The following is a 26,309-nucleotide window of genomic DNA, read 5'->3' as shown; positions in this document are numbered from 1 at the left end:
TCTAAATAAGTATCTCATTCAAATATCTTGAATACAGTTTAATCTACTTATTTGTTTTGATATTTCTTCATGTTTCCTTATTTGAACTTTTTCGCATACGGTGTTTTGCCTTTTTAGATGTTTGCCCTGTTTGGGAGAGGTTTTAATGGTCTCTCCTAAAGGTTTTCTTCAATGCAAAGTCTATAAAAAAAAAATTCCATGCTGCTCAAAAGTGGTCGTAAATAGAGGTGGTCTTTCTTGGAGGTTTCACTGTATTAAGTTCAAGGAGTTTGAAATAAGTCTCAAATAGGGTTATCTCTTTAGCAAATTCATTGTAGATGTCCTGTTTTTGAATTTGTCGATTCAGTTATGCATAATTTATTTTATTTCAGTGTTGCTGAGTGAAGCTTTAGAGAATAATAATTTGAGAAATAAGACATTGAAGATCACTGATTTTGGATTGGCTAGAGAAGTTTATAAAACTACAAGAATGTCAGCTGCTGGAACTTATGCGTGGATGGCTCCAGAAGTAATCAAATCATCTACTTTTTCTAAAGGCAGTGATGTTTGGAGGTAAGTGTAGGGTATCTACCACTACAAAAAATATAATTCCAATTTACTAGTATATAAGACATGCTAACTCGATTCTATGGTGGGGTATCTTTTCATTGTTGAAGGTTGACATTGTCGATAAATACCGTCCCCACAGTAAGCATATATTTTTTTAAGAAAAAAAGAATTTTTTTTAAAATGAAAAACAAATTTGATTTTTTGGTTTATTTAAAACAAAGCGTTAAATACTGCTTTATAATCTAAATTAAAAGTAATTAAACTATTATTGTAATTAAAAGTATTAAATTATGATTAAATTAATAAATAATTAATTATCTAATTGTAATAATAAATATTTTAATTGGGTATTATAATTAAAATTTTTAAATTAAAAGTATTAAACTATTAATTGTGAAAATTTTTTTAATTATTAATTAGTATTATTAATAAACAATTAAAAAAGATCCACTTTCTTCCCCAAAACAGACTTGTATAACCAAAAAAAAATTGAAAATTTTGGATATTGCTTTAAATTTCAACTTAACCTGCAAATAATTTTTTTAAAATAGTTATTATGCTTATAGTTTGTTATAGGGTGATGTATGACTGCATTGTTATAGATGAATTCTCAGTCAGGCAATCACAATCTTTGACAGATTCAACCTTACAGAGTATGTCTAGTCGCATAATCTTGGTGCAAAAGTGCATCACTGATGATTTTCACTATCCATAATCTTGACTGAAAGCGCTGGGTTAAAATAAGAAACACTTTCAGTTCATTTTCAAATAATGAGTATAACACTGAAAACGTTAATTTCTACTTATCTGTGTTTTTAGAGTGTAATTTCAAGGTGTTGAAATTGCAGTCATTAGTTTGGGATGTTGTCTATTTTGTGTTGCAATATTTTGCCTGAATATTGTTATGATAGTTATTACATTAAATAATAATTTTAAATCTTTGTTAAATATAAAATTATTCAAAAATTTATCAACAGTAGTTAGTTGTTTTAGTGCAATTAGAAATTTTTATATTTATTTATTTTATATTTGTTATGTTCAAAGATGATTTTAGAAAGTTTCAAAATTTGTGAATTTCAATTAAATTAAGAGCTTCAAGATAATAAAGTTTCTTTGTACTCAAGATGATAAAGATAATAAGGATTACTTTAACAGATAAGGAATTTTGTTTTATGCTGTAAGCATTGTAGATAAAGATGTAAGTCCACGTGTCTTCTAAAAAATTCTCTCTATAACTGCTAAGATCCAAGATCATCATTTTATGAACTTCTCTTTTTTTTTTTCAGTTATGGTGTTTTACTTTGGGAATTGCTAACTGGAGAAACTCCATACAAAGGTATTGATGCTCTAGCTGTAGCTTATGGTGTTGCAGTCAATAAACTCACTTTGCCAATACCATCAACGTGCCCATCACCTTTTTCTAATTTAATGGAAGGTATGTGTTTTGTTTAATTAATTCACTTAAATAAATTTTTTTTATTAATATTCATAGAACTGATTTGAAATGCATCTGTACCTGGTGTTTGGTGATTTTTTTCCTTATCAACCACTTTTAGTACAATTTTGTTAGCGCAAATCAAATATTGCAGCCCTAATGAATTCAAAGTTTATTTGTATTGTGGTAACAGGGGTAGAAGTCCTCCTATATTTCCTATTTTTCCTATATTTTTTTAAAAAGCTAAGGAAGCCTCCTATTTTTCCTTTATTTCCTATATTTTTCAAAATTGGCCTGTATTTTTTTCCCTCTAATATTTTGTTTTACTATAGAAGACAATTTTCTAGATTTTTCTTTCCTCAGATAGTCATGATCATTTTGAAATTCACTTGTCCTCAATACTGCTTAATGACAATGAGTAAGTGAACACATAAATAGTGTTCTCCCCCCTTCCCTATCTCTTATAGTTTAATAAAAGTTTCAAGGTACAATGACTAAGTTAGTGTGTGGACTCCTATTGTTAGGGCCTGTGGGTAGATTTGTGGAACAACAAAGTATGGACTCAGTAACTGAAATAAACTGTTACAATCCTTACAAATTTTACACCCTATTGTGAAGAAAGAACCAGTAGTGAATATTTTGCCTACAATCAGAAGATTGTGTAACATGCTACCCCACATCGTACCACAGAACTGTGTTGATAAACTGACTGACGAGTGGCATTTGTATGCAAATGAAGATGTTCCCGAGGAAACTGAAAATATTCCCATTGACAAGTATTGGAACAATGTGTTTGTTCTTAAAGATGGTTATTTGAAATATCCCTTTTTAACTAAACTTGTGAAGGCAGTCCTCTCTATTTCTCATGGGCAAGCCTCTGTGGAACGTGGCTTTTCAATTAGCAAACGAATGATGACAAATGAAAGGTCAAGAATGAATTTAAACACGCTAGTAGGCTTAAAAGATTCAGTTAGGAAAAATGCTTCTTGTGTGGAAATAACAAAAGAGATGATCCAGTTCTACAAAGAAGCCTGCAGCAAATATAAGGCAGAAAAAGGAAAGGAAAAACTCAAAAACCTCAAGGAAAAAAGTTTAGAGCCTAAGCCCAGTACTTCCATAAAAAAATCAACAGAGGAGAAATTGAAAGGTTTTAAGGAAAATGTTTCTTCAGCTCAGGCTATGATTGAAGAAGGAAACCAGAGGCTAAAACAAGGACTCAAACGGAAATCTATGGCTGATATTGAGGCTGGGCAAGCACTTATTGATGCTGGCAACAAAAAGTTAAAGACTTTGCAGAATGATAAATGAATCTAAAAACTATTTTCAATTTAATTTAGATCTTTTTTGCCCTATTTTTTATTCCAGAAAATCCTATATTTTTTTTCTAGAAAATCCTATATTTTTTTCAAAACAATCCTATTTTTTTCTCATTGGTCACTTCTACCCCTGTGGTAATTTTTCCACGTTGGCAGTTATTATCACCAATGTTGGTGAGGGAAAAAAAAAATCTTGTAAAACAGGTGCATTTGGGTAACAAATCATTGCTAATTTCATTATATAAACTATGTATGTAATGAAGGTGCCCTGTACATGCCTAAATAAAATTTATACAAGGCTATTTAGGATAAGTCTTCACTATTTTTAGCTGTTTGCAAACTGCCTGAAATATATTAGGATAATTAATTAATGAATTATGTATTTTCTAATTTGCCTATACGTATGATGTAGGTTGATTAGGTATGTGGGTTAACAGTTTATAAAGTGTTAGGCTGGTTTGAAAATATCAGAAACTTTTCCAGTTAGGGTGGCATGTTGCTAAATGACAGTGACTGTTTCCAAAAAAGTGGGTCCCTCAGTGGACTGATTGTTAAGGCATGGTTCCTAGTTGAACACTGAAGTCAAACATCACTGGCTGCTGTCGGTGTGCGGGTGGGTGACCACTTGGATTAGTCTACAAAGGGCCAGAGGGTGTGTGGTATTGGTCCTCGTTAAACCGTTCTATTGTAAAGTGCTCAACTGTGCACGCAGGTTGTCGGGCTACCAAGGCGGAGGTGCCATCCCCTTTGCAGAGGATGAAAATTGTGATGGCATGTCTTCGGATCATCCTCAGGGCTGTTTCCCAGACCACCGCCAATAACTCACTGTGCAGCTCTACTACGTAAATAAACTACAGCTGCAACAATCAAAAAAGTAGGATTGTTAAATTTGTATGCAACGTATGCATATTATAAAGCAATGTTTTTCTTTTCTTAAGTAAAAAAGTTCATTTTTAATCTACAGTGTTCTTGAATTGTCCATAAATATTATTTTTGTGTAAGATATAATTTTTTTCCAGCTTGTTGGAGTTCTGATCCCCATGAAAGGCCGTCTTTTATACACATACTTCATGTATTAATTGAAATTGCCCAGTCTCCTTTTATGAACACCCCACAAGAGTCTTTTCACACTCTTCAAGAAGATTGGAAGCATGAAATTGCAGAAATGTTTCATGAGTTGCGCTGCAAGGAAAAGGTACTTTTAACTTATTCTAAAAGAATATTATTAATAAAGCATAAAATAGGTTCTTACGCTAAGAAATTTTCTCTTGTCAACCAACTCTTTTGTGGTATTTTTTTTAAAATTTTCTTTTTTTGGCAATTCTTTGTTTGTATTGATAAAACAATGAGAAAAAATGCCGTTTACAAATAAAGAGATGATTTGCTACAAGTAAACATACGGGTGATTCTTTTTAAACATGACAATTCGAACCGAAAAATTTCTTCAAATTTAAAGTCTTCAAAATAATTTAAATTTTTTTTTGTATACTTCTTTAGTAACACTTATTAATATCTTACAGACAGCAGTGTAGTTTATTGACTTTTGCTCGAGAAAAAAAAATAAAATAGAAATTCACCAAATGTTGAATGCCAGGAAAATGACATATTAGCTTAGAAGTTTAAAAAACAGTCATTTTAAGTTAATAGTAAGTAACTCAACTTAAGCCTTTATGTTAGATGGACCATAAATCGCTTAAATTAATTCTTTTTATCCATTGTAGAAAGAATCAAAAAATTTTGTTGCTGATCTGTACAGAATAAAATTTTGTATAATAATCAATCATTAAATAAATAAATAACTTCGATTACATCCAAGCATATTACAATCATGCATAAACTTGGTATAAGGTTACTATTTCTTTTCACTCCTTACAGTATTAGCAGTTAAAAAAAATTCTGGTAGCACTTCAATGTCCTGGCATTCATAAGCCAAGATAATGGCAAATTCGCCATTTTATAGCATATGACTTTACTTTAATGTTTTGGCCTAAGACGCTTATATTCTGTAGAAAGCAACAGGATTTCTTAAAATAACTCAGATAAATAAATCTATGTAGTTTATGTTATTTATGATTTCAAGAAGCCAGAAAAATGACAACACAAAAACCTAATCACCTAGAAAAATTTTTTGAAATAGATTTTGAACCAGAAAATTGGTTCTTTATTCATGCAACAAGACGTGTTCATATAGGAGGGTATCTAATCAATCTATTAACATTAAATATTGATTGCTGGCTCTATCTATTTTGGTTATAAACCACTAAATAAAAGTAGCCAGGAAAATGACAGATTTTCTTAGGACAAACAAATTATTGACAGAAAAAATTATTTTAAATGAAGTTTTTGTAAATAATACCCTCTGCATATATTCTAGAAATGCTTACACCAGTTGAGATAAAAGAAATTAGATATTAAAAAATTTATGGGAAGTTTTGAGGCTAGTTATTATTAGAAACATTGTTTAGGACATGCCAGGAAAATGACATTTTGAAGTTCAATTAAATTTTTTAAATATGCAAAACAGTCATTTCTAGTACAGAGTCATTTTAAAATGCTAACAGCAATGCTATTTATTTATTATTAAAAAAAAAAAATTCTCTCAGTATAATAGTATTAGATCTTGGAGCAAGGGACAGTGAATTGTCATATTTTGTGAGAATCACCCATATATACATGACATATTTTGACTATTTTACAAATTTAGGTTGGTCGGACATCCAATACCACAAACGCTTGCAAGTTTATATAAAAAAATTATATAAAAGCTTGTTTAAAATTTTATAAAATTATTTTAGTGCTTTGAGAAACTTTTTAATTGCTGTACTCTATTTAAAACCTCTTTAAAATCATAACAAATTATCTTAATCATAGTTTTTCTTTTTGCTTTAATAATTTAAATTGTTTTTTTCTTAAGTCAAGTTAAAAAATTTTTAAGATTTTAAAAAATCATGATTTGAACCCTTGATTTAAATTATTGACGCTCTGAGTAAAAATTTTAACTTAATGATTTGTGTTAAAAGCCTTGAAAATTTAAAAATAAACCAAATGTTAAATTTCAGTATCTAAATAATAAGCAAAAGGCTTATTGCTTTTCTTCCTTCAGGGTCGTTCAGTGGGAGAAACAACTTATTCTGAAAGGCAACATGTGTAACAATATCGAGTAGTCAAAATGACTGAATGGTTAATTTGAAAAATATTTTAATTAAACATTCAAAGACAAACATATGCACAACTAGAGGCGCTATAATGAGTACAACAACTGACTGGTAAAACCACATATGGTTCACATCTACTCTGGCACCATGAATCATATCTTTTCCTTAAAAAGGAAATAAAACGTCAGTAAGCATATTAAAGTTCCAAATGTACTTTCATTTTCTTACTTTTTCTTAAAAGTCTTACCGTTTAAATTTTAAAATAAATTTCTTAAATACTAGGGGATGCATACAATTAATTAAGAATGCATGTAATATTAATTGTGCACTTTATTACTAATTATGCTTGATTTATTGAGAAATTTTATAATTTTTTTAATAGGAATTAAGGTGCCGTGAAGAAGAACTCACAAAAGCATTGTTACAACAAAAAATACAAGAAGAATTCTTAAGAAAGCGTGAACAGGAACTTGCTGAGCGTGAAATTGATCTTCTCGAGAGAGAATTAAACATTATGATTCTGCAGCAGCAACAAGGACGACCAACTCCGAAGAAACGAAAAGGGAAATTTAAGAAAAGCCGATTGAAATTGCTTAAATCTGGTGGCCAAATCAGCATGCCTAGTGGTAAGTTTTCATTCTGAAATTTAATGTGTGTGATTAATAATTTTCATTTAAAGCTTACAAACAGTAAGCGAATAGATAGTGAACAGTATCTTTTTATGATAAAATATTTTGCGAAGTATATATTTTAACAACTATTGTTTTACTATTACTATTTTTTGAAACTATTTTATATCTATTTTTTGAAAGGTATGTTATACTGATAAAAATTTTTTGTAACAGGTTTGTTAAGGAATCTAAGTTTCTCTGAAAAGGACACCTGTTTATGCTATTTTTACTTACTAATAAAATGAAATGAGTATTCAATTAAAGTTAACATTAAAGCATAATGCTATTCTTTAATCAGTTGGAACAAATTTCTCATTTATATAAGGGACTTGCAACACTTAAATTATTCTCTGTAATTAAACTCTGTTATTTTTTAATTTTAAACTCAACTAAAGAGACAAAATAAGCTATGGGTTACATTTCAAATTTCTTCAGAGAACTGTTTGAATATTACAAACTCTGATTGAAGTTAAAAATGACAAAAATTTATTGTGGCTAGTGAGACCTCATAAGAACTCCTAATCAGGGATGAGATTCTTCCGCGGATTCGGGGATTTCTGCTTTTTCTCAGATTTTTCCCGCTAATTTCCGCCGAATTTTTTTTTTTTGCACAAGTTAAAATATTTTATGAGGAATTTAATTTTCCGCGGAGTGAAATTGTTGAAGTCCTCATTCCTCCCTCTGAAGTTTCTCTAAAAATCATTTCCTTGGGATAAAACTGGTTGACCTTTATACAGGGATGAGATTTTTTTCGCTTTTTTCTCTCGAATTTCAGCCTTTTTATCAAAAACTCAGATTCTGTAAAAGTTTCGCTTTTTTTATTTATTTATTTATGAATATCCCGTTTTTTTTAAAGAAAAATTCAGTCGTTGAAGTCAAATTATTATATTTATTTACGACTTTCAAAGAAAAACAGAAAATTCAAACTACATCCTAGCTGCTAATCCTTCCGCATGTTTACATATATTAGCTATTTTCTCCGATTTCACGCACAGAAAATAAGATTTTCTGTAATATTTATTCGTCGGCGGGATAGCTCGTATTTTCGTAATTTAGACGTCGCTGCTTCTTGTATTCTGGAGAGAAAGCAAACAAAAAAAAGCAAAAAAAATAGAGGTGGATTTGTGGTGAAAATATTTATTTGCTCATTCAATTAATCTTGTAAATTTTTATTTATTGTGTAAACAAAAAACAATCCTTTTAGAAGTCCGAAGCCCCGACTCTGCAAATATCTCGATTTTTATTCACGCGATTTTAATATCAATCATCGATTTTCGTATTTACCTGATTTAAAAGTTACGCATTGCAATTCTTATTTACGCTTTTTAAATATCGTACATTATGACTCGTATTTACGAGATTTAAAAATATAATATTGTGTTTTGCATTTTTAAAGTCGCGATTTTATTATCAAACATCGATTTTCGTATTTACCTGATTTAAAAGTTGAGCGTAGCGATTCTTATTCAGGCCATTTAAATATTGAACATTGCGATTCTTATTTACGAGATTTAAAAAAACAATTTCGCCATTTGTATTTACGAGCTTTTAAAACCCAATGTAGCTACCTGAGCTTAAAATCCAATGTCGTGATTCGTTTTTGCGGTTGTAATATCGCGCGATTTTAAAATTATGCACCTTGATCTAAAAATTACGCATCATGATTTGTATTTTCGCATTTTTTAAATTCGATGTAGAGTTTTATATGCACGTGATTTTAAAGCCTCATATCGGGATTTATAATCACATGGATTACAAGTTTAAACAAAAATTTGACAAAAAAAGTGTGATTTATATATATCTTGGATTTCCTCTTTTTTACTTCCTGACTAATCTCATCCCTGCCTAATGATTGTATATCTTATACTAGTATTTATCTTTTACTGATATATTTCATGTCTTGCCCTGGTCGTCTCGGCTGACAAAATTAAAGCTTAAACCTTATTAGTTACTTTTGTTGGAAAGTAAAGATTCATTTTTCTGAGCTCTCCCATACATAAATACTTTATGTATGGAATATTAAAATATGAAAACCCTGTTACAATCTTCCTTGCTTAGTTCTTATTTTACAAATGCAATAGCAAAATAGTAGCAAAATAGCTGGAGCTCTCAATGGGCCAATATTCATAAATTTTGGCTCAATAAGAGTTCAAAGATACATAATTTTTCCGATATTGGCCCTATATAGAATTTTCCGACTCACCCGATATTTTACAGCCACTTTACAACTAATACCAGTACTGTATAGAAGTTTCAGATTCACCCAATATTTTATATCCATTATTTAGCCATTATAGGTTCTATATTGTCCATTGTAGGCCCTATATAGATCATTCTAAGAACAATATTAAAAAATCTAGACATCCCAATGTTGGTCCCTCAGTGCATGCTCTTATAGGACCCATCTTGAGCCCAACTGGGGGGCAAAGTAAAATTGTTGCTAGGGTTATAATAAAGTTAATAATAATAAAATATAAATAATGAAGTTAACTTTATTATTTCATATCTTTTATCAAATACATTCCATTTCAACTAAATTTAGGTAAGTATGTGAGTACACACATATTCATTTTCATTTAAATTGATTGATTCAAAAATGTAGCATTTGGAGATTCTGGATGCCTATTCCAAAATATTCGGTTGAGTAATTTTTTCACTACCCTTTTAGTTGCATTTTGTCTAATAAAAATCAAAAAATATAGTTCTATAGGACTACTGATATAGAATTTTTTTTATCTTTGTAAAAGTAGTATGAACTAGTATGATTATTGAAATAAAGTAGAGGTCTCAAAAGTTTAGATCTCATAGACCCAGTGTGATGTTTTTTAGTTTTGGATAGACCTTTACTTAACGTAGAATTTTGCAATTTCAACTTTAAAATGTGGTTTTTGACAGTTGCTAAAATGCTACTCACTTTGAAAAATTAGGGTTTCTAACTTTCAAAATTATGGTCAGGCTTTGCTTGAATAAGATCCGCTAACATAGAATTATTATTTAATATCTTTTATCAAATATGTTCCATTTCAATTAAATTTAGGTAAGTATGTGAGTACACACATATTCATTTTTATTTATATTGATTAATTCAAAAATGTAGTATTTGGAGATTCTGGATGACTTCCAAAATATTTGGTTGAGTAATTTTTCGTTACTCTTTTAGTTACATTTTGTCCTAATAAAAATCAAAAATATAGTTCTGTAGCACTACTGATATAGAATTTTATTTTTTATCTTTGTAAACTAGTATGATTATTGGGATAAAGTAGAGGTCTCAAACTTTTAGATCTCATAGACCCATTGTGATGTTTTTTTAGTTTTGGATTGACCTTTACCCAATGTAGAATTTTTACAAATTTAACCTAAAATGTGGTTTTTGACAACTGCAAAAATTCTACTCACTTTGAAAGATAAGAGTTTCTAATTTTCAAAATTATAGTTCAGATTTGTTTGAATAAGATCTACTAACATAGACTTCAAACTTAGTATAGCATTAGAATTTGAATTATTTCAATTTTGCAAAAATTGTTATGTAGAAAGAATGTCATTGATCATTAATTTCAAAACAGCCCTTGTCTTTTTAGTTTCTTCAAAAAATACTCTAAATGAAAAGTTAATTTTTTCTGTTAATTGACCTGGTCCTTGTTTAAGTTTTGAATTTATTCAGTTGTGCAGACCTTTTTATGTAAAACATATGCTCATTCATTTTATTACATAACAGATTTCTTAACTGTTATTTGATGTAATAATTTAGCTGAACTACCCTTCATTGCTTGTTAAAGTTTTGTTTCATTTCTTAGATTTTCGACACAATATAACTGTTCAGCCCTCTCCTACTATGCGCCCTGAAATTGCAGGATTGCGCATGCCTACTAGTCCAGAAAGTCCTCCAGCATCTCCAAATCTACCTCGACTAAGAGCTTATGCATGTAAGTTTCTTTTTCAAAATTTTTAATTAATTTTTTATGAGAAATTTTGGCAATTTTATTCTAAGCAAAAATCTGAGACGTAATTTGTTATACATAAGCGATACCAAATTTTTGACCCATTGATTTACATGGTGCTATGAGATTGTTTTATGTAATATTTTGAAATATTTAGTATGAACTATGTATAGATTGAAATTCAGTGTTTTAATATTTGAAATACAGTGAAACTTTACAGGGGTCTGTTTAGAAGAAATTTGGGACCGTTAACGGACCCTTCACAAAATATCTTTTCATAAAAATGGACCCTTCACAAATTAGTTTATCTTCATTATTGTCCAGTTAATCGAATAAACCCTGCTCGAAGGGGGGGGGGGAGAGAAAGACGGCTCTTAGTTTTCCAAGTTTCCTTAAGTTTAAATTCCAAATGTAGTATTCTAAGGAAATATTTCTACTTTAACAAGCATCGTATGCACATTCTTATTGATATTAAATGATAATTTTTTTTTATAAATAAATAATTTGTCAATTTATATTTATTCATAAAATTAATTAATAAGTGTATTGTGCAAATAATGGCAATTTTTTAAACAAAATATTATAATTTTAAGAAATGTTTAAATTTACATAATTTGTAACACATTAAAACTGATACTTTTAATGTGTTGTGTTATTTAAAATATGTCAATTGAAATTATTAAAAATGTGAGTGTTTTGTTTCCATTATTCATCCAAAATGAATATTCTGTGTTGAGCAATATAGGCTAAATACCAAGTATAGTAGCAGCAATTGTTGAGCAGAATCTTGTATCCATCTACAATTTAAAAACTTCTTGAAAATGTTTTTAGCAATTTTTGCAGTAACAAGACCCTATTTGCACAAATTCACAAAAGCAGGACCCTGGTTGAAAGAGTGTGACTTAATGCTTATTTTATATTCACAAATTATGAGTAGTTTTTTCGCAATTTTACAAAAACAGGACCTTCCATAAAATGTCTGGACAGACCCCTGCTTCAATAACTTGAAACATGGTGAGAAAATACTTTTGTTTATCGAAAATTTGATCTACCAAAAAATAAATTAAAAGTGATAATTAAACATGGAAGCAGACAAAATTATTATCAACTTTTGTGGAATACTAACTTTGGTGGTGATATCATTCTTCTTTCTGTTGCCTTTTTTCACTTTCTCAATGAGTTTAGATTTATTAATGGATGCTTAAACTTTCAGGGATTCTATTTACTCCATGTAGTTAATGCAGAAAGTTTGAAATTGTCTAGTGTTAAATCCGCACATCTACATAAAAAGTCCCATAAAAAAATAGTAAAGAGCTAGGAGGTTCACACAGAAACCTCTAGCAAAGCTAAATACATCTTCATGAGTTACAGCTGCACATTTTCAAGTGTTTTTTATTGCAATCTTTTATTATTCCCTCACTTCCAAAACAAAAGAGTTTGGATAAACTTCAAATTTTTTAACTTAGCACTCTGAAAGAAATATTATTGTGTCGTCATGGTACCATTTGGGGTGGTATTGTAAGTAAGAAATGGAATTAATCAGTCAAAACTACAGTGCAACTGTACCAGAAATTAAAAAAATCTTTATTATTATTATTATTAAAACATTTTCAACAATATGAATAGCCATGTATTTATTCAACTACTTTTTAGATGAGTTATCACAGCAATAAAATTAGGAGAAATGTATTTAAATTTTTAAAGTTATTCGTTTATTTCTACCACGGTACTTAAAGCTGAATATCATTTTGGAACTACTGAGAATGTAATTGTTAATTTAAAAAAATAATAAATTGAAATGTTCAAATTATTGAATAGTTAATTATTGATTGTTTGGGGAAAAAAAATTGCTTCAAAATATCGAGAAAGTGATTTATGGAGCTTCAGTGTTAAAAAATATTTCAATGTTATAGTAGGTATTTTACCAGGGTATTTTAAAATACCTTGAATAATCCAAACATCAAGATTTAGATGTTTGAGTAATCGAAATTTGATCTTGTCTTTAATCACTTACCTCTTTTTGTTACCAAGTGCATTTTGCGTTTGTTGCTTTTGAATGAATCAAAAATTAAAGACTAGGCATTAGGCTATTCTAATGTTAGAAAGGATAAGTATTTTTTTTTTTTTGTTGTCTAATCTCCACAGTTGTTTTTTTAATTGTTTTTATTTCTTGATGTTTAACAGTTTATTATATTAAAATTAAAAATTATTCATTACAAGAATCCGAAAAGTTTTTTTATTGTATTTGCACAGATTTGACTCCTCGATTTAGTTGTATTCCTCCCAAATATATTCCTTCATCAACAAACACGTTTTTTAAGTTATTATTTAATTTTTGGTTTGAATTAAACTTATTGAATATTTTTTTGCCATAGCAATTATTTAGCAGTAGTTCGAAAAGTTAATTCTATTCTTAATGTAGTCGTAGAATCAGAAATATTTTGTATTTATTATTTTACTTGCATATGTTGTGTGAACACTGTTTTACAAATTATAAAAGTAAATGTGACTTAATTACAATTTAATAATTGTAAAACAGAAACTGAAATATCTTTATCATAAAATGTTTAATTAAAATGTTGCATTATCAGAATTATAATAAAAGTAAAAAAAAATGAAAAATAGAAAGTTATTAAAATTAAAAAGGTATAATAACAAATATTACTTGTAAATACCATTCAATGAGAAATAAATTAATAATTTCAACAGCATAACCATTATTGCATGCTGGAGACAGCTAAAGATATCTGGATATTTTTTGTTTATTAATGATTGTATCGTGTGATTTTTCTGTTCAATCAGAATGCATGAATGGTAAGAGAACAGTTATCTTTTTATAAAAATAGAGATTTATAATTGTATTTTTTTTTCTAGTACCAGTTGATGGAGTAAAAGGTAAAACATGGGGTCCAAGTACTGTTCATCAGAAAGAACGTGGTCATTCTCGACGATTGTTAATCGACGGTAATAAAAAGTGGTCAAAAAGCGCCCCGAATTTGGAGAAATCTCAGAGAGGTGCTTATTCTAGTGTATTGTCTAATTTTGGAGCCTTGCCTGAATGTGGTTAGTACTTAGAATCAGATATGACTAATATAGCTAGAATAAGTTGCATCTTCCCATAAATGTGGTGTTAAATATTGGTTGTTGTGTCACTGTAAAATGTTTATGTATATTACATAGCTGTCAACTGTACTAGATTTTAGCAATTTTCCTTGGTCTGATTTAATACAAAAAAACATCCTTCTATTCTATAGGAAATTCTCTTTAATTGTTAAAGTTTCTAGATAGAATCCATATCTACATAGATTCCTGACCAACATTCCTTATTAACTTAGCCTCTTGCTTTATTTAGCCCTTGATAACTAAACTTAAATCTGTGTTATTCTGTAGCTAATCATTTGACTCATTATGAATTAAAAATATGCTAATTTTTTTATTTTATTATATTTTATATTTATATTATTTATGTCAAACGAATTATGCACAGCTCAAGAGAAAAGCTTTTGAATATTTATTAAAATATAGAAAAGTGATAAAATTTAATGTGTGTGATTTTTGACGATGTTAAAGTGTTACAATAACATTTCAAGTTTACAAAACTGGTAAAAGTCAGATGGTTTAGCCATGAAGATTAAATAACAAGACTAAATAAGTGACTTGTAAGCCTAAAATAGTGAGAAATTAAAAAAAAATTTTTTTTCAAGAGTTTTTATTTATTTTTGTTATTTTTACTAAAACCTCTTTATTTTTAAATCAGTTCAGAAAAAAAAATTGCTGTTAGTGAAGTCAAGAGTTTGTCAAAGCTATCTTAAAATTTATTTCATAACTTTTGTTACCCAAAATTAAAAATTCAAGAACTTAATATTTAAGTTTATTATGTTATTAAGAAAGTAAATTTATAAGTTTGTTATATTAATAATAATGTAAGTCTGAAATAATAAGTAATGAAAAATTAAGAATTTTTTTTTCTTTAAACTGAAACCTTATTTTTAAATCAGTTACCTCCTTATTTTTAAATCAGTTAATTAAAAAATCAATTTGTTGTTGGTGGAGTTTTATTTTAAATTTTTTTTTAAACTTAGGTTATACAAGAGTTTGTCAGAGCAATCTTAAAATTTATTTTATATCTTTTGTTACCCAAAATTAAAAATTAAGAACATGCACTTCAATTGTAATTTATTATATTCTTTAACTTATGTTATTAAGAAAGTAAGCTTATAAGTTTGTTTATTTACTACTAATAAGTCTAAAATAATAAGTATTTAAAAAATTAAGAATTATTTTTATTTATTTTTGTTATTTTAACTGAAATCTTATTTTTAAATCAGTTTTTAAAAAAATTTTGTCAGTGGAGTTTTTTATTTTTTAATCTTATGTTATTCCAAATGTTGTTCCAAATTAAACATTTAAGAATATAATAAACTTAGAATAAATTTATATTCAAGCCCATTTTGTTCATCACAGGTAGAAAATGTTGCAGTCAATTTAAATTTGTGTTATTAATGTAATATAGCTTTTATATTTTAATTACTTTTATTACATGTCCTGTAATACCCTATTTGAGTAATATTACATGGTGCTCTATAGTTAGAATACATTTTCTATTCCATCGTAAAATCTGCTTAAATTTTTTTCCATTTTATGTTGGCAGCTATGATTTTAAATTAAAAACTTATGTTCGCATTTAGATTTAGTGTTTATTGGTATTGCTTGTAGAATGCTTTGAAAATAAACAAAATTTTATCCTTTTATTGTTACTTACTACTGCCAGTTTAGATATTTCTTGTTACTATACTCCTCTTTACATGATTTTCTTCGTATATCCAAATATAATAATAATAATACGACGAATATGACCTAGCAATAATTTCTGACTTTAGTGTCTAGTTATGCATCAAAATTGAGATTCATTATGACCTGTTTAATATGTTACTTTCTTTGCACATTATAATGCAATATACAATCGAACCCTAATTAAACAATGATGTTTATATCATATGACACTTAGATTATATGATACACATTGATACTCTGGCAAATGCTTCATCATTATTACAGCTTGTTATGATGTTACCTAATTATTGCTGTGATGTCAAATCTGAAATCTGATCTCTAGGAAATGCTAAGAATAAAAATGTATAAAATTATCAATAATATTAATATATCAATGTAATTTTCTCATTGCTGTGTGTTTCTATTTTGTTTTGAAATTATATATATATATATATAATTTTTAGTCATATTTAAAAACTGAATAGAAATTTGTTTTGGATTGTTTGTTCAAATTTTATGTATCTCCAATGGCTATTTTTTTTCTCGATATTTATGATTATTTGAGTAGTTGTATATCCAAATTTTGCTAAATAAACACTTGAAAGTTATAAGTAGCATTGAAAAAGTATTTCACTTGAACATGTTCCAAATTTTCTTTGTCCAGAACCTGGGGTTTTACATTTATTTGGAGTTAGATGTTTTCAAAAAATCTATAAAATGCTTAAATTTAAAAAAAGGGATTTTTATTGTTTTTTTTTTTTTTTTTTTTTTTTTTTACTAATATTTTGTCCATAATAGATATTTTTATGACACTTCATATTAAATTTTGTCTTGCAATATATTGTCTGCTTGAGATTTTATGCCACAATATTTCGTCTGAACGAGATACACTTTTTACCCTTTCGTCACATATTTTGTCATTCTGTTTAACAATATTTGTTTGTGTTAAATTCAGTACCACAATATGTGTCCTAGGTAAGATTCTGATCCTATGATATTTTGTCTGGTCGAGTTCCTGAACAATGATAATTTTTTCCCAGGGTCCTTTTTTATACATATATTTCTATCAATGACACTTTATCTTTTAGCTTTAATAAAATTAAATATTTATAGGGTATAATTTGTGGGTTATTCACTCTGTACTACAAATAATTGAGAATCTATCATATAAACAATGATGTTTATATGGTAGATAGACTTTCCAAAATCATCAGAAGATTGCTTTGTTTATTAGCTGTTTTTGTGCATAAATAAATCTCTTACGTCTTTTTCTTTATCTATTTTAGGTTCTGAGGAGTGGCAGTTAGAAAGTTTACCACTACCTAGGCACACCCTCTACAATGGTGCATCTGGTGATGGCAACAGTCTCAAAAGAACCAGTCATGTTGTAAATTTTTCTCTTTATAACATAGCTGCAATAGCTGCTAGTATTGCTGCTGGATTTGATATTAGGCTTGCTACTCAAACTACCATTCACCCAAAATTAACACCAGTCTGGTCCGAAGAAGATGGTGAAGAAGATAAACGTTGGTGGTATCCGGATCAAGGTATTTCTGAGAATTTTAATTTTATTTTCTATTTCTTTAATTCTTTTTTAAAAATTTATTTTATGATTTTATCTATTCATAAATTTTTTAAACATTGATTAATGCAGAGGTGTCAACTAGTATGCCTTGTTCGTAAATATTACGATTTCGTAGACAAGATTATACCACAGTCATACGGTTGAGTAATAACACTTATGGTTTTCAGGAATTTTCATAATATGTTAAAAATTAGTTCCCCCCTCCTCCTAACTAACGAGAAATATACAATTTTAATGTTTGTAGCAAATATTTGAAAAAAAGTAACTCTTAAACAGTACTCTTTTTTTTTAAATTTTTTATTTAATACAAAATTCATTAATATTAGGTATATATATGAATAAAGTAGTGAAAACACCTTAATTAAGCTAATTTAATTTTTTTAACATTATATGCATTATTGTAGTTATGATTCTGGTTTAGAAAGTTTGTACCCTAGTGAATGTTAAGACAGTTTAATTGTAGGAATGTCTATAAATGTAATTGATGACCAGTCAACAAATCCAAATTACATTTTATTTTTTACTGCATTTTTATGTATGAATGCATATTAATTTCATAGTAGGAATGTAATTGATGACCAGTCAACAAATCTAAATTATATTTTATTTTTTACTGCATTTTTATGTATGAATGCATATTAATTTCATAGTAGGAATGTCTATAAATGAAATTGATGACCAGTCAACAAATCCAAATTACATTTTATTTTTTGCTTCATTTTTATGTATAAATGCATATAAATTTCATAGTAAATTTGGCTGCCTAGATTTCTTTGATTGAAGTAAACATGCTTGGATGAAAATTGTATTATTGTCTCCAGAAATATTTTAAATTATTTTACTCATTAATTTTAAAACTTTTTAATTCATTATTGTACTAATAATGTCAAATAATGATTCAGTAGCTATTGAAATAGTTAAGATTTTTATAAATTGTATGGGTCCCTGATTTTCTTTATGAACATATTAAATGCTCCTCATGTAACATATTTTTTGTATTTTAATTAAATTGCGATAATTTTTGGTAATTTTCAATTCTACTCATCACTTATTTCTTTTAAATTTTACTATTTTTCATTGGTGCACTCATTTGAATAGTGATGTGACATGTTATTGTTTTCTTATATATATGTTACGGTGAAACCCCGAAATCTGGAGAATGTCAACATTTACTGGTGAATGTCAACATTCACATAGTTGCTTGGTGTATGTCCGAAATATTTGCTAAATACCCTTATTTCTGACTCACCGGCGAATGTCAACAATCACATAGTCGCTTTGGTGAATGTCCGAAATATTTGTTATATCCAATTTTATATTAATTTATTCGTTAATATTATATTTATTTGATATATTTATATTTAGTCTATATTTTAATACTTACTGATGATAGATTAGAAGAAACATCAGTGTTTTGGAGTATCGGGCAAATATATACCGGGCAACGGCACTTGACCTTAAAAAACATCAGTGTCGGGTATACCGGGCAGTGGCGCTTAACCTTAAAAAAACATCAGTGTAGGGTTAAAATATCGAGTAATGTAATTATATCAACGAATAAATTCATATCAAATCGAATGTAATAAATATTTCGGACATTCACCAAAGCATACCTGTGATTGTCAACATACACCGGTGAGGGTCCGAATGTACAAGAATGTAATGAAATAATCGATCTTTCACCGACGTATTCGGTGTTTGTCGACATTCACCGGTGAAAGTCAACAACCACCGATTTCGGTCTTTCGCCGTGACATACATATATATTTTTTTTTTCTTTTTGATTAAAACTATTATTTAAAAATTAGTTTATTGGATAGGAAAATACTAATTTAGTTTCCATTGGTTTTTACTTTAAACTATATATATATATATATATATATATATATATATATTGCATACTCTAATAATTGTTAACTTTTTAACTCTTACAGGTTCCCCAGTTCGTCTTAGTTCAGAATATGAGTTTTCTTCAACTTCTGGCTATGCTCATAATACCTATCATGGCCAAACTAGACATTACCGCCCTGGTTTAAATTTTGACTTTGGCATTCCTTTAAGGTTTACTGATTCACCTCAACACAATCCTAGCATAAGTTCAGGAGGATCTTATACACCTCATGCTCAAAGTCCTTGTCGCAAATCATCTTCTGCTAGCAATGAAAGTGAACATGCAGCAACTAGTTCCAGCTCTGGGTTGGGTCCTTCTCCTTTAGGTACATTTTTTTCTTCTTAAGTACTAAATTACACGTATGTTGCATTATAGAAAGCAGGGTTGGGTTTTTGACGTCAAAAAGTGGTTTTTGACATGACAAGGGTATAATACTGGTTTAAACCGTCAAAAACCCGTCAAAAATGTCAAAAACTAAAGTTTGCCAAAAAAATATATAAACTTCAAAACTACCAACAGTTGCCATGCATTATATTGAAATTTAACTATACTATAGGTAATCAGCAGGTTTTAAAATATTTTTTAATTAAAATTAAGGTAAAATAACAGATTTAAAATCTCAGAAATTTATATTCAAATGCATGTGCAGAAAAATTTTTTTAAATATTTATATTTTGAAAAAAAAAATTTTTTTTGATACTTAAGAAAAATTAAAAGTTTATTGCTATGCATTTTTGACATATAAGGAACATATAACTAATATTTATAAGGAACTTACAAGTTATGTTGTATAAATACAAACTTGATACAAGTGTATGAAAAAAAAATTTAATGTTATACCGAATATCTTTATTATCCAGTATGTTAATTTGAATTTAAAAGTAGTTATATTTGTGAATAATGATAAATATAATTCATATTGTTTATTATATTTATTTATAATTATTACACTTATCATTTTAAAACAATTTTTACCTCTTAATTTTTTCCCCCACTTGTATTAAGAATACAAATAATGCATATCTTGAAAGCAAGAAGTAATTATTCAACAGCTGAATATTTAGATATTCAACAAAACTATGTATATAGTATTCAGCAAAATGAAATTCACAAGTATTTGGATAAACTAAATTTTCAGCATAGTAAATGAATAGGCTGAATATACTGTAAATCGACACTAACTACTCTGTGTATTTAACAGAAAGCACTTAAATTTGTATTGTTTTATGTTAAAAAGATTATTAAGAAGATTTAAAAGAATATTAAAAAGATTTTTCTTTAAAAGATGTCTAATGTACAAAACTGCTAATGTTTATCTTTAAAAATGTCTAATTTTTAGTATAATATATACTATACACTAAATTTGGTTATAAATAAATTTCTTAATAATATCACTGCAGATTTTCAATAACACATGAAAATGAATACATAATATTACAAAAGATGTGAGCTTTCAAAAGTACAAGCTTTTGGTTACTATTCAAAATATAAGTGCTTCTTCAAAATTTTAAATTTATTTTTTCTAGAACATATTTAGAAACATTATCCTTTATAAAAAATATATAAATTTTATGTATTAATTAAATTTCACATATGAATATAGGTTTTTGACATTTTCGACATTTTTGACAGCGAGGTTTTTGACGTGACGGTTTAAACCATGGTTTAAACTGTCAAAAACTGTCACATGTCAAAAACCTGCCAACCCTGATAGAAAGATTTCTCATGATTTTAAGTATTTTTATTCATTACACTTTCTTTTGTCTGCAAGTATTTTATTTGTTCTGGGAATTATGTGTAGCTCTCTATTTTTAAATAATCATTATAATTTTTTTATTATAATATTCATTATTTTTCTTTATTAATAATCATTATTTTTATTTTAATCATTGTTTTTATTTATTAAAGCCATAACAGCTAACAATAATTCACAATAATAATAAAAATTATGCATTTAAGGACCAGTAAACAATACCTAGCTTGTACAAAATCTTGCAGTGGATAAATGTTTCAGAAAATTTTTTTTTTCCATCTGCACACAATATTTTAACTTTATTATTTTTTTAATGAGATATTGTCCATTAAATATTTTTCCTTCATGGTATTTTATATCTGGAGGTTGTCAGTTAATACTTTTCTATCATAAGTTTCTATTTCTAGAGATATTATTAGTTTTATATTTTTTCCTAATGAGATTCTGTTTCTGGAGATATTGTCAGTTCAATATTTTACTATCATGAGATTCTGTTTCTGGAAATATTATCATTGTAATATTTTTTAATTATTGTTTGTATTTTGTGGAATATTGCAAGTGAAATATTTTAGCACCATGGCCGCATGAGATTCTTTTTTGTGAGTAAATACTCTGTATTTTTTTCCTTGATGAGGTCACATTTTCCTCTCAAAATTAGGACTCTGCAATATTGTTGATCTGTTAAAATTTTAACTTTTTAGAAATGAGAATTATCAAAGACAATTTAAGAAATTTTTGTGAAAAAATTATTTCAAATTCGTAATTATAAAAAATGACTGTACATATTTTGTATGTGTGCAGTCTGTTGTAAATAAAAACTGTTCAAGAGATGTTTAATATTGATTTCTGATAATTTACAGTATTTTCTGTGTTTGCTGTTCAACTTTTGTAAAACTATAATTGTATTTTTTATCATTTATATCATAATACATGTAATAATCTATTACTGTGTTATATTTATATTTTAAGCATTGGTATGCATTTTTTTTTATTAATATAATTTTATTTAAACCATTTGACAAACTCATGCATAACTTATTTCTTTACTCAAGTGTAGATAAGGGAAATAAACATAATAATATTTATTAATAAGTTAAATAAGAAATAAAATTTAATAGAAGTAAATAAAAAATATAGAAAACAAGTTTACCAAGCAATTTAAGGAAGTATATATTTCAAGGCATATATATAAAAAAAAAAGAAGAAATCTAGGTAATTAAAAATTTTCCTTTTCAACAAAGATTTAACTTTATTATTTACAAAACAAATTTTATTACTAAACTTTCTAATGCAGTATCAGATTAAAGTGACTGTTGTAGTTGAACTTGTGAATCTTTTTTTATATGTTTCAATGTTTTTTTCATCATTTTATAAGTATATTTTCCATTGATTATAGATATTTTTTATTAATATTTATGGCTGTTCAGAGATGAGGTCAAATTACTCACAAGGGACACTTTTGGCCCTATGACCACAAGTTTTGTAATCTTGATGAATTGTGCATTAAGCCATAGATTTTAGCACTTGTTTAAAATGAATATACTTTCATCGAATGTGCAGAGTTTTTTCTTTTTCTTTCAGGCATTTCTTCTGTGTTCGATAGAATGTCTTACATGGACTTCAACCGACAAGATAGTCATCATACACCCCCACCGCACTTCTCAGATCACTCTCGACATCCAGAGGTTTCCTACCACTATTATCAGGAATATCGTGGTGCAGGCGCAGAATCAGTATGCTACATTGAAAAAGTTTATACTGATGAAACGCGACCCGATGTCTATCTAGTGGAACGAGTTTATCCAGAAAACTACAATAGGGAAAGTTTTCACTTGCACGACAACCCCAACTCTCCTACTCCTTCAACAACCTGTCTAGTTCAGCCTCGCACGCCACAACGAATAATCTACACCCATCGAAGAACTTCTTCTAATCTGTCTGATACTTCTAATTCTTCCTCTAGTGTTAATCCTGCTTATCGATCTGAAGAAAATGAACACGAATCTTTGAATGTTTCGCACTCATTGCCCCCTATCAGTGCAGAGGCTTATCACCCACCTTACGTTACTGTTATCACTTCTCTGCCTAATACACCAAGAAGACGAAACAGTCAGGAAAGTTCCAATTGTGAAGCCAGTGGCAGCTATCGTTCATTAGCTTATGCGAAAATGAAGGCGCGCATCGAAGGGGCCTCTTCCTCCCCTTCGAAGGGTTTATCCATCGCATCTCCTAATGTGGATGGAACGCCTACAAACGGGACGCCCATCAACAGCTCTAGGAGCTCATCAAATGAGGAAAATGGAAGTTCTTCTAGAGTTCGTTTTAGCATAGACGAAGGCGACACTCCAGTGATTAAAACTGTAAATAAAGCTTCAGGAACTGATGATCTCTCTAATCACTTAGACATTCCAGCCGAGAAGAAATCTCGAGATGAATCGCTTCCCCTGCCAGGTATTATGAAACTCGGTGATCAACGGCAATCCTCAGTAAGATAGTGAATCACTAACCATTTTACACCAGTATGGTGATTTTTGAATTTTCACAGAAATGGTAGTCATTGCAATATCAAAATTTAGGACAAAAGAAATAAATTAATGAGAAGTTTTTTTTTAGTAATATATTTTATTTATTTTTTAATTGTTTACACCTGAATTTTTCTTCATTTGAAAATTTATGCTGAGCTTGTTAAGATATAATTATAAAAATTAAAAAATTTTAGGAGCTGTATTTTAATAAATTTTCTTAATTCCCTAAAGAAAATAATTAAATGATCTTTTCCTTATAACTTTTTTTAGTGATATTATGTTATCTATATCTATTTATTGAATACAGACTATTTTAAACTAAAAATCAATGTTTTGTTTCCAGGACCACAATTTTAAATTTTATTTTAAAATTCTCTTTTTAAACCTTTATTTTTGATTCAAATAATGATCTCTTATTTGACCCATACATTCCTATTTTTTTTTTCCACTTTGTTTTCTACTATTTATTTTTGAAATGAACTTTTTGTATAAACTTTTTTGATACAATAATATTTTGTTTAAAAAAAGGCTTAGATATCAACTTATGTTACTTTATTCAATATAAATTATTAATATTGAATAATTAACATCATTTAATAATTGTATGGTAATTAACTAACTTGGACATTCTTGGGTATATATTTTGATTTATTTATCACTCAATTTTAAGAAAAATCAATTGAGATAGCTTTTTTTTAAAAAAATGTAACCAGTTCTAATACATAAAACGCTATTTAGTAACTTATGAATCAGTAAATAATATTATTTTTTGTTGACTACAATCATAATACAGTTTTGCAAGTAAGATACATATTTAGCTGTAATTGATATAAAATATGAGCTTAATTATTTCTCTTTCTCAAATTGCTGACAATTCAATTGTCACCCTTAATTAAAACTGTAAGTTGGTCTAATATGAAAACTGCAACTAATTTGAAAATGTAGCATGTTAAGTATGTTGCTCATTATCAGTCTTGATTAATTAAAATATCAAGCTGGTATTCATAAATAGAATTAGGTTACAAGCATTCATTGTAGTTCTCATAACTTTTGCAGTATTTTATTAATTATATAGTACAAATATAACTTTACTATCACTTACATGAAACATCATCTCAGTAAGCATATATATCGGTATTGAAACTCATACTCATGATTTACACAGTGCCTCACAATTTAAAAAAAATTGTTTTTTTTTTATTTAGGGAACAATTTTTTAGTTTTAGTTAACAACGTCTGGAGAATTATATACATTCCAATCCCCATTTATTTAGTCACTAGTCAATATTTTAGAAATTTTTTTAATTTTATTTATTAAAATATACTTTATGAAACTTAGTAAACAAATTTGAATTTTTAAAGTTGAAGTATTTTTTAAACCATGTCAAACTTAACCAAAGATACTATATTAACTTTGAAAATATTTACTTAAAGTTTTAAGTAAATATTTTGAAAGTTTACCATGTTCTATAAATTATATTTTAATGACTAAAAGGAAACAAAACTTATTCCAAAATATTAATCAGTGGCTTAATAAATTGAGATTTGTATCTATATAATTTTCCATAAATCAACATGCAATACAAAAGATGTCTGATATGATTTTAGTATGCCCTTAAGTTATATATTTGGCTTTTTCAAACGTAAGCTTTTATGCAGCAAAGCTGCATACTTAATGATAATAATATTTAAATCTTAGAACAATATTTTCCCCCTATAATGATAGAGAAAATATATACATATTTCTTTCCTTCCTTTGAAAAAAATTCTTTAAAAGGCTTTGATAAAAAGAAAAGCCAACTTGGACTTTTGTTTCTATCTAACCTTTTATTAAATTTACTATATGTAAATTAATAATTTTCATTAATTTATAAAATCTGTGTTAAATATACTATTAATAGGTTAAGAAAAGTATTTTTGTTTTGTTTTTTTGTTTAATGTAGTTTTAATACATTAAAATAAAACTTTGTAAGAGTAAATTCATTTTAAAATTAAATCTTATAAATGAATCTGGAGTTGAATTGTGCATAAGCAAAAGTTAAAATACTTAGATATGCAATTAATATGATTAACATTGTTAAATCTTTTTTTATTTTTTAGTTGTATTACTATGTTGTTTTTTGACATAAATCCAGATCAATTAAAAGAAATTAGTTCAGTTATTGTGAAATGCTCGAATCTCATCTTATTTATAACAATTAAAATTTTAACTATTTTTGCAATTATTATTTGATATTTCTTTTTTTTTTCGATTGGCATCAATAATTAAACTATTTTGTTTATTACCATTCTGAATTATACTCGAATGTGCTTTGAGGTCTAATTTTATCGCTATTTCAACCCAGTTGATGTTATAATTCAATCCTAGAAAATCAGATTCATTATTCTAAGATTAAATTAATTATTAATGTTTATAGTGTTAGTCTTAATTATGTAAACAGATTAGTTTTGCTATAATTAAATAACTGTATTACTCTAAACTTAAATGTCCTGTTTAATTCTGTATTTCAATGTTATTGCAACTAATAATATAAAACATTGTCAAATTGCTTGCATGTAAAAAATTATTGCAATTTTTTATATTTTTTTTTTCTGTATGAAAGGTCAGGTGATTAAGCGTTTTCTTTAATAGTGACCATTCCTTATATGTCATTTATTGAATAATGCTTTGAATCTAAATTGCCTTTTTTTTTTTAATAGAATTTGTTTACTTTT

General features: G+C 27.6%; 1 protein-coding gene across 2 annotated transcripts in view; it reads left to right on the top strand.

The window, feature by feature from the left end:
• The window catches only part of LOC107439566 (mitogen-activated protein kinase kinase kinase 11), a 29,874-nt gene extending 5,614 nt beyond the window's left edge, over window positions 1–24,260 (top strand). Inside the window, exons 2-10 of one of the 2 annotated variants that reach the window (XM_043056989.3) lie at window positions 372–552; window positions 1,836–1,984; window positions 4,320–4,495; window positions 6,838–7,081; window positions 10,924–11,052; window positions 13,942–14,130; window positions 17,127–17,387; window positions 19,360–19,641; window positions 22,651–24,260. In XM_043056989.3, coding sequence (XP_042912923.2) covers window positions 372–552; window positions 1,836–1,984; window positions 4,320–4,495; window positions 6,838–7,081; window positions 10,924–11,052; window positions 13,942–14,130; window positions 17,127–17,387; window positions 19,360–19,641; window positions 22,651–23,564 — 2,525 coding nt within the window. In that variant the 3' untranslated portion in view covers window positions 23,565–24,260. The remainder of the gene's footprint in view (window positions 1–371; window positions 553–1,835; window positions 1,985–4,319; window positions 4,496–6,837; window positions 7,082–10,923; window positions 11,053–13,941; window positions 14,131–17,126; window positions 17,388–19,359; window positions 19,642–22,650) is intronic. The other variant, XM_043057437.3, reaches the window with a different exon arrangement.
• The last annotated feature ends 2,049 nt before the right edge of the window (window positions 24,261–26,309 follow it).

The sequence above is a fragment of the Parasteatoda tepidariorum genome, chromosome 9, assembly GCF_982258835.1.
Source record: "Parasteatoda tepidariorum strain Cologne lab strain chromosome 9, Ptep-v5.0, whole genome shotgun sequence".
Classification (NCBI taxonomy): domain Eukaryota; kingdom Metazoa; phylum Arthropoda; class Arachnida; order Araneae; family Theridiidae; genus Parasteatoda; species Parasteatoda tepidariorum.
This window is presented reverse-complemented; position numbering and strand designations above follow the sequence as displayed.